Source organism: Varroa jacobsoni, unplaced genomic scaffold (genome assembly GCF_002532875.2).
Source record: "Varroa jacobsoni isolate VJ856 unplaced genomic scaffold, vjacob_1.0 scaffold_1030, whole genome shotgun sequence".
Lineage (NCBI taxonomy): Eukaryota > Metazoa > Arthropoda > Arachnida > Mesostigmata > Varroidae > Varroa > Varroa jacobsoni.
In genome coordinates this window covers 156,450-165,685 of record NW_019213932.1, presented here as the reverse complement: position 1 = coordinate 165,685, position 9,236 = coordinate 156,450, and the positions used below count along the sequence as shown (strand labels likewise).

The following is a 9,236-nucleotide window of genomic DNA, read 5'->3' as shown; positions in this document are numbered from 1 at the left end:
CAAACAAAAAAGGATAACGATAATTTAAAGGTTTAAGCGTGAAAAGGGTTTAAAGGCGCGTAAGAAATCTCGCGGAAGAACTGGAAATGTGTCATTTTCTATTGTTCGAACGGTACAACACGATTTAACAATATTACCTAAAGAGGTTTCACTGTTCTTCTTCAAAATACATGCAAATAACTTCTCTCATGTTTGCCAGCTGCACCCTCCGCAACTGATAGATTTTATGTACACGAACGCAACAGCGCCAACCTTACGGTGGATACTCACGACCGTTGCCAATATATCGATCGTTGGAAAATACCGTACACTCGTTAGAATAGAAAAAGCAAATAGAATTATGCCTGCTAAGATAATTTGATTCTCTGACTTATTTCCTGTCTATGCAATGGTAACAAGGAGACGTGAACGAACATATTGCCAACACAGAGGCTCTGTCAACTTCATAAAGCATTGGACAGAAGCAATGGAAGTAAGAAAAGTATAACTGCCGATAACCTCTTCGGTACCGTCTCCGCTAGCTTCTATAATCTTCTTGAAGATAGCCACTTTTAGCGGCGAGTTGAATATGGCCAGCCGTCTAGTCAAACGAGTTGTTTTAAATAGCAGAAACCCAAATTGGACTTCACTTGAAAATTACTATAATATATTATCTACGTTAATGTAAATCATTTAGAAATTTTGAAGATTAGCAGGAACGAAAAACGCCACAGCTATTCGATAGCCGCAGACATGTATCTGGGTAGTGATTCATATGGGTTGATATATATGTATATATAAATGGTGCACAATTTCTAGTTGCGTTGCTTGCAATACGTAGAGTTTCTATACATTTATATTTCTTCATGACGTTTTTGCCGGACTAAAGGTGACTTAGCTTAAAATTCAATTAAAAGTTCGTAATTCAATTAAAAGTAAAAGAAAATGAATCAATAATTTCTTGAAGTTCACTTATTTCATTACGGCAGTATCCTAGCCAATTGTGTGACAGTGCACATTTTTATAAAAATAATTCGTCACCACACATAAATACTTTTTATACTGTTATTTCTGTTTATGTATATTCTAGAAGATTTCTGCTGCGTAGCGTTCCATTACGTCTGTGAACTCTGAAAGATGCAGGCCATTAAAGGACGAAGAGTTGTGCAACAAGGTCCTTAAATAGAATTTGTTTTCGTGAAGCCTGTGTTCGACATACATTATATCAGGTCTGCAGTATTTGTTTCTATTTTGGAAAACCATATATGTACATCTGTGTGCTTGTTATTTTACTCGGCCTATCGGGCCGAAATTGATCAGAGAAGAGCACACGTATTCTGGTTAGTCTGGCGTCAAATTGAAACTGCTCTTCTTGGGGTGCTCGTATTATATAGAGTACTCCAAGTAGAGTATATATTGGCCAATATACGATATATTTCAACTTTGTCATTGACGCTCACGTTCATTAGAGTTCTCAGAATATAAGATTATCCATACATGATCTACATGCGGGCCGTTTCTTATCTACGCAGTTTAAAAGTTCCGATTCCCGTGTAGAACTAATTAGAAGCCTACGGCTATTTAAACAGCTGACGTTTTTCAATATACTATGGTCTTGCCGAAAACAACATATTAAAGGATCGTAAGTGTGACGATGGTTTGATGGTGCTCATTGGACGATGAAACGACTCAAAGCAGAAGAATGTTTTTCAAGCTGGATACTATTGGTATTAGTGCACCTCAAGATTGAATTTCTATTCCTCATCTACTTCGATAGCACGCATGGCTGATCTCGAATAATATTCTGTATGAACCATATATAGATTTACCATATGCGAGATATCGACAGAGCCACTTCACCAATTCCCTGATTTACGAATCGTTACCGTCGTTTACCTAACTTCAATAGAGATATTCGTTTACTTCGAAGAAACAGGTCTCACAGACGCCGAAACCAAACAAAGTCTACCCAAACCTGACGTACACGAATTCGAATCTTTCCTCGCTTTTCTAACAGTGACCCTCGTCGTCATCATGTTTGAAAGCTGACATTAATACGCACCTGATGTTGATAACGTTCGTTTTGCGAAACGTCGCATTATACGGGGCGTCTGCCTACGTTTGTCACAACAGCGCGTCCGTCACCCCTGCTGCGCCCTAGCAAAATAAAACAGTCTCTTGGAAGAAAGAACTGTGCAGTTGATACGGCAACCACAGGAACCTCAAGGAGCTAGAAACATTTTTTTGCACAATCTTCTATGTCGTAGTACGATATAATAAAATAATTAACTCTGACACTCAAGAAGATAATAACTTCTAACACGCTAGTCGCACAAATGGGCATTAGCCACTAGAAGTCCTTACAATAGCCCACAACGTTATAACCGTTGGTATAAAAAAGTTCTTATCTCCATACCAAAGGAAGAACCCAGAAGACCTGGACATTCGACGTCTTGATAAGCTCTGCTATGACGTAGGCCATGACAATAGATTCACATCTAAAACATAAGCTGCCCTGATAGGATATACAGCTGACTACCATAGGTGACAGCTATCTTGGTTCACCTATTGGATAAATGTACACATCCTCCACATGACGTTTTTCGTTTTTATTCCAAGACGCAAGCGTTTTCTGTTTCCAACCATATGGCCTATCTGTCTATATGTGTACAGAATGAGCACTAAACAATTCGTTTGATAGAACAAAAGAAGAGCAACACCAAGACAACATGAACTCACCTGTTTCTCCATCCCTGTACAATCCTTCGGTTGAGCTCAAAGTCATCACTGGGTCTTCGGCGTTCACTGGTTAAACTGCTGCTACATTGAACGTTTTCGCGATCTGAACACTGAGAGTTGTTCGGGGACATCGAGGTTGCAATCGCGTTAACCCTGTGAAACCGGAGTTGATAAATAACAAGCGAGACAGAAGTAATAACTTCAGCTAGTGAACTTATGTTATAACACATACACAACACAAGTTATTATTTATATGATGGTACGAGAGTTGTAGCTCAAAGACTCAAAACAATCTACACCACAAAAATTATCATTATTTTAGCGGATGGAATAACAGTCAATAGTTGCTTACTAAGAATTTGAATCTGATAAATACGGCCGTTAGGCTTCTTGCTCTAATCAATGTTCATCAAACAAAAAAAAGGAACAGATACACATTAAGTGAAAACACACACTGAAGAACACGTATATATAGTTCAGGTTGGCCTTTTTTGAAGGTCTCCTAAGTCCGTACAATTTCTTTCATAAATTTAATTTTTTTAAATTAAAAAAAATTAATTCAGACTTTATCACTGAGAACCTGTGACGCAATTGGCAAAGAAAAATAAGGCGAAACCCAATAGACCTATATTACACCATTTGCAAATCTCGTCGACGTAAAGATATCTTTAGTTGGCATTGGTAAAACATCATGCATAAAACTGGTTTTTTAAAAGCTAGACTAAACAATTAAGAGTCCGTAACAGATTAGGGTAGTTGCATCCTGCAACCCGTGCTTATATACACAGTCATATTTGATAACATCTTTGGACGTCAATAGATGAAGCAAATTTTAAATGCCACTTTGAATGAGATAGGTTCTTAAGGTTCTACGAACTTTAAATAATTACGGTAGTTAAGCCTATAAAGCGTCCTTGATGAATAATACAATACTAATTCCAAACATTTAATCTAACTTCAGTAGGCGCAGCATATTACCCCGTATTTTAAGGTCTAAACAACACTCGGCCTGAGCTAAGCAGTTATTCCGAATTCAGCCCTGTAAACAGCAAGATTCTTCACGAAAGTTTGAAGCCATAAGAAGAACGAACTATTAGCGTCCTGTGTGCTCGATTTAATCAGAGCTAAGCGGAAAAATAGTCACTACAAAAGTTGCTTTAAGAAGATCTAGTAATAAAATTGCCCGGTCGGTACCATCCAATTCGTTCGACAACCCAATCGACACTGGTTTGTCGAATGGTTTATATATATATATATATATATATATATATGTAAATAGATAGAATATCAAATTGTGCCGGTGCTCGGGATAGCTGTGAACATACTCTAAACGTATGATCAAAACGGGTAACGATTACGCTACTGGGAGTCGACTAACTTCGATAAACGTGTTTCTCTAACACCTCGACCGAAAGATTCGAAGCAATTCTCGCATTTCACTTCACCGATTGGGTTTACTGTTAAGTCTTCAATTTGAGCGGTGTCGGGTAGGTATTTTACATTTTCCATGGAGTTGACCTGCAGTTTTCGAAATCCCGTATACGTGGAGGTTAGAAGGTACGATTTTGCGCATACGTTACTTAGAACGCCTGTTTATTTGGTGAATTATCCAAGTAAAGTATTGATCCCGAAGCTTATGCTAATCGGGCATAAGTGTGTCGGCGCAATAGGATAATAGCAATAATAACAGTACTAAATTGCCTTTGAAGAAAAAGTGCTTAAAATTTGGCTGGAAAAAACACGGATCTTCCTCAGAAACATTTTCATTATATGATTGAGTATTCGATCCCAGAATAATAGTCAGCAGTTTGGAGCCAGTTCGTAGATACTTCATATTTACATAGGTCGCCGTCATTGCTATTACAACACAACGATAGAATGTAGGTACATGTGGCTTCTGGACAGAACTGTGAGCTTTTAATATTAGTCATATTGAACGCCATATGACGCCACAGATATGTGTGACCAATGAATGTAAATATCGTTTAAGAGACCGGAGCGACACCAAAAAAGGCAGCAGAATACTGCCCACTGAGTGAACCCAAGGCTATAACACAGCCATATGGGCCTCTCGCCATTATCGTACCATCGCCTTATGTTAAGGAAAAACGCTGCCTTTCCTAACGACGGAACCTCCGTGTATTGAATCGGTGTGAAGGAGATCCACATGCTCATGTGGGATAAAATTCAAAATGATGAGAAAAGGGAATTCACGTACTAGAAACAGGATTCATTTTATCTCCCTAATAATGTAACGTAGTTCAACTAGTCAAAATTGACTAGTTGATTGTCAAGACGGCCCAAAGGTTTCATTTAGGATTGAAGGTTCGTGGGAACGTGTGATTTGTCAGGCTGTCCTCTAACTTCGCTCGGCAGAGTACTTTGCTTAACGTCGTTACAATCGTAGAAATTCATTTGTTCTTCCGGTGTCACAATGATTTGAATTTTCTATTGTTTACATAAAGGGACGCGCACCTATTACGTTTGAATGGCAGCGAGAATGGCCAGGCCAATGATCTCTGGTCAGGACTGGACTGGACCTCTCAGCGAGGTCGCAACAGTGGTAACGTATTTGTCGGGTATTAACCGAGAAGGGTCACAAAGTGGTTCAAATCTAAATCTTGGCAAGCACCTTTTGATCTTCGAGTAAAACTGCGGTCGGAAACGGGGCGAAAGTGAATATAATTTTAATTCCTTAAGCTTTTTAGATTGCTCCTGCATTGAGCCCCCTCGCTATTATGACAGGTTCTTGAAGAAGTGTAGTAAAATAGTATAAACACTGTCGTAGAATGGACAACGGGGAGTTGAGTCCGTCTTGAAAGATGTTTTTTTTTCCGACTATAACAGCCGGCGATGGCAGAGGGTGTCACAGACCTTTGATAAACTACAAGGCGATCTCGTGTCCATATCAGCATATAACGGACTAACACAACGTTGACCCCTGTTGGTAATCCCGACATTTAAACCACAAATACCATGTAGATAAAGCCTTCATGTGCAGTTAGGTTTACCGTAGATTGCGTTACAAAAGATGTATCCAGAAGATAGTAGCCGAGCTATATTCTCTCGTCTCTCCGGCCCCGTTCCTTTGGCCGTGCTCTTAGCTAAGAGCGACACATTAATTCCGGCGCGTGCTTGCTAATAACTTAGATACTTCCTAGGTGAGTTTCCGTATCCGCCTGTTACCCTGTTTCTTCGGGACCCAAAGTAGCTAAGTCAGATCGAGTTATCCTACTTGAATAGGACTTCATATGTATCACCAAAGGTGTATTCTTTCCGCCGGGGATACAATCCCATGTATCTTCTGCAAGCAGCAGCGGCAAAAGCTAGCAGAAGCGGTAATAATAATACAGAATATAGCGGTACAGAATAAAGCTAGGTAAGTTGGTATGGGAAGTTGATGTTCTCTGTCTTGGAAAGCTGATACAACAACGTGACAGCACGGTAAACGAGAACCAACGACAGTGGAAAACAGAGAATAATTTACATCTGCGAAACTTGTCGAATAGAAAAGTCCTAAACGCAATAGAAAGGAAATTCGTAAACAGTGTTTGCTACGATGACCAAAGACGACATGGACGCGGAGATTGATCTAATGAGTATATTATGTACTAGGCCATACGGAAAAGAGTAAATTAAACGGTATTTTCACATAGTTCATTAACAACGCTCTCTTGGGTTTGGATCATATGGCAATAGTACTCTGTTATTAAGAGAATGGTAAACAGAGAGAGAACTGAAACATACATGTCAAATAAAGATTCTCGAGTGACTTTTGTTCCGAACCGTGTGCATGGCATAAAACCAAAATCTAGCTTTCAAAATCGCCTCTTACACAAGATGATTGCTGCGTGAAATACATTCTAGATATAAATTAGAGCACGTTGACTTCCATCGATTTCAGCCAAGTCTTCGCCGGACTACTACCTTCTCGTACATGTTTTTCATCCCGTCCATACAAACTCTAACGTCGACCCGATTAGCCCGGGTCCTGTACGTGTATCTGTCTTCAGCAAACGTTTACTTGTCGTTTTGACGATTATCACTTGGAGCGAGCGCGACTTATGCCGCTTTGCGCGGATCTTTCGTTCGCTGTAAGTCTGTGTGTATTTGTACGGATGCGCCGTTGTTGGTTGTAAAAGCTACGGCGACGCTGAAATCGCTGCAGCGTTACCGATTTGTTTCATTACGTGAATTGAATACGCACTCTAGGTTGCTACTGATAGAAGTGATTCCTCGCGCGAGCGGGGGTTCGCCGCTGCTGTGAATGGTACCGCCGGTTGTAGCTTGATAGCTAACGTTTCCATAGAGAGAATGAGTTGATCCCCGATTTTCGAGATGACGCGGGTTTCGTTGTAGTGAAATATTCGGAATCCACGTCAGCAGAAGGCTACAGCCGAGGATCTGCGAACAGGCGACAGCGATAAGCGTAGAACCAAGGTTAGATCAAGGGGCTAGGTCACACATGGATATAATATACATCGTATGCATGCTTGAGTAAATCCGATTGCAAAAATAAGTATCGATTTGTCCTTCTCCTACCGAAAACAACGTTAAATATTAAGATGCCACATGTAGCTATATATTAACTATAGTCTTTTACTTTGTTATGACATTTTTTCCACTGAGTAAGAGAACGAAAGCTATTTAAACGAATGTTCTTTACGAGAGTAGTTGATATTGTTTCACATAAACAACGTGGCCCAAAAGAGCCTAGGGAGCCTGGAAAATATCTTTAAACTTTGGGTATATAGGGTATAAATACCTATTGAAATAGTAGCAAGTAACTACAATAAAGAACGGACTAAACTGTAGTAGCAGGGCCCTTTTTAAAACTATTTGGACACCCCGCGTGTATGTCTAGCGAAAGATACATCTCAATTTCATCGGCTGCGCGGAACACTGGTAAAGTGCAAGATCGTACCGAGGTTTTTAACGAACGGAATGGATGCAACCGTAGTCGTAGTTCGTTACGTTTAAGGTTGAACGCGAAATCGAAATGGCAATGTCGTGTTAAGAGGGCAGCTGAGCTTGATTCGCAGATTGATAAGGCCAGTTGTACAGGTTTGTATGAAATGATTGGACATAATAGGGAGAGACTCGCGAAAGCGAAGATCGATAGATAGGAAGCTACAATGCTTGACGGCCTGTCCTCCTAAATAGGAATAAAGATATTCGCGATAAGGAAGAAAGAGTTTTTCGTTGACGCGGAATGCCGTGTCCATAAAATCAACACATATATCGTAAGAAAAGATATGCATGCACATAAAAAGCCTACACGTATCGTACGATATAGTATAAAATGTGTTGCAGGTTCTTGAAACAACATATCAATGCTGTACCAAGAACCTACAATTTCGGGTCGATGGATATCGTTTCCCATATGGAGAATTCATAGCTGATCAATTAAAATATAAATCGCGTGGTAATAATGCTCTATCAACGACAGTCATGCTAGTTGATTATTAAATGCTTGTGTCCTGAATTATGTTCAGCGTGAACAAAGTCATGATATGACCTACAGCTGAAAATTGAAAAATTCTAGATATCCATTACCTTAACGTTATCTGATGTGCTATATTATGTGGGCGCCGTACAGCGTTCGCTATTACCTAAAGCACTGTGGCACGTTCGTCGTACTGAAAACAATAGGAATTTTCCTAAGCAACATATAGTAACAATAGCCTTGCAATAAGTTGAACTTAGCAGCAAACACCATTACCTACGGCGTATATACCCTTATTGGTGAACAAATCTTCGATACAAGCGTTGTTCTTTACCTAACCTAAGTAGACACGGTAGAAGGAACCGACGTTGCTGACCACCGATACCGCAGCCGCCATTATAGAAAAAGGCCTTAAAATGCACTCACGTCTTCCGCTATATAACACTGTGCAACATGCAGTGGGTAAGCTGCCATCTTCACCCAGTTAGCAGCACCAGTTAACACCATGACGCGACCTGACTCGGTACTTCACTGCGTCTTGCAGCCGAGTAAATCAGATTCCGTGTACAAGCTAGGCAGATATCTGTAGTAACAGAGAATACCTGCAAAGTAAATTACCTAGTTCCCATGGCATTCTCTGTGAAAGGGCAGGTTTTCCCCATTTAGCCTGTGGGTCGTTGCGCCTTGACTCATCTTTGTAAGCCGACCGAAGCGGCATTAATTCATAGAGACTCCTAATAGATGAAACGGAACTAGCGTCTATGAAACAGGACCGGCTGTTATCGCTTTTTGGAGCCAGAAAGTGAGAGATAGAAGAAACGGTGTAAGGTAAAATTTAGGCTGGTTTTTGGTCAGAAAAGGCAAAGAGCCATTGGATTCAAGGGAACCGCTAAAAGGCGAACCCCCGTCAGGAGCAAGTAACTTGGTAAGGTAATGGTTTACTTATGTTTTTAAATGGCTGCGCAAAAGGACGCTCTGACATCTGTCCGAGTATTTAAATTAAGGAGAAGTTATGACCTGCTCATCGTCAAAGATTTTTTGTTGCCCGCCACTGATTCGAACTCGAATTACC

The 9,236-nt window shown here is 40.3% G+C and overlaps 1 protein-coding gene across 4 annotated transcripts in view; it reads right to left on the bottom strand.

The window, feature by feature from the left end:
• The window catches only part of TBC1D16 (TBC1 domain family member 16), a 79,130-nt gene that overhangs the window by 31,127 nt on the left and 38,767 nt on the right, over positions 1-9,236 (bottom strand). For all 4 annotated transcript variants that reach the window (XM_022842978.2, XM_022842980.2, XM_022842979.2 and 1 more), the window contains 2 exons: positions 6,926-7,122; positions 2,719-2,871 (listed from right to left, as the gene is read on the bottom strand). In XM_022842978.2, the coding sequence (XP_022698713.1) occupies positions 2,719-2,871; positions 6,926-7,122 (350 nt within the window). The remainder of the gene's footprint in view (positions 1-2,718; positions 2,872-6,925; positions 7,123-9,236) is intronic.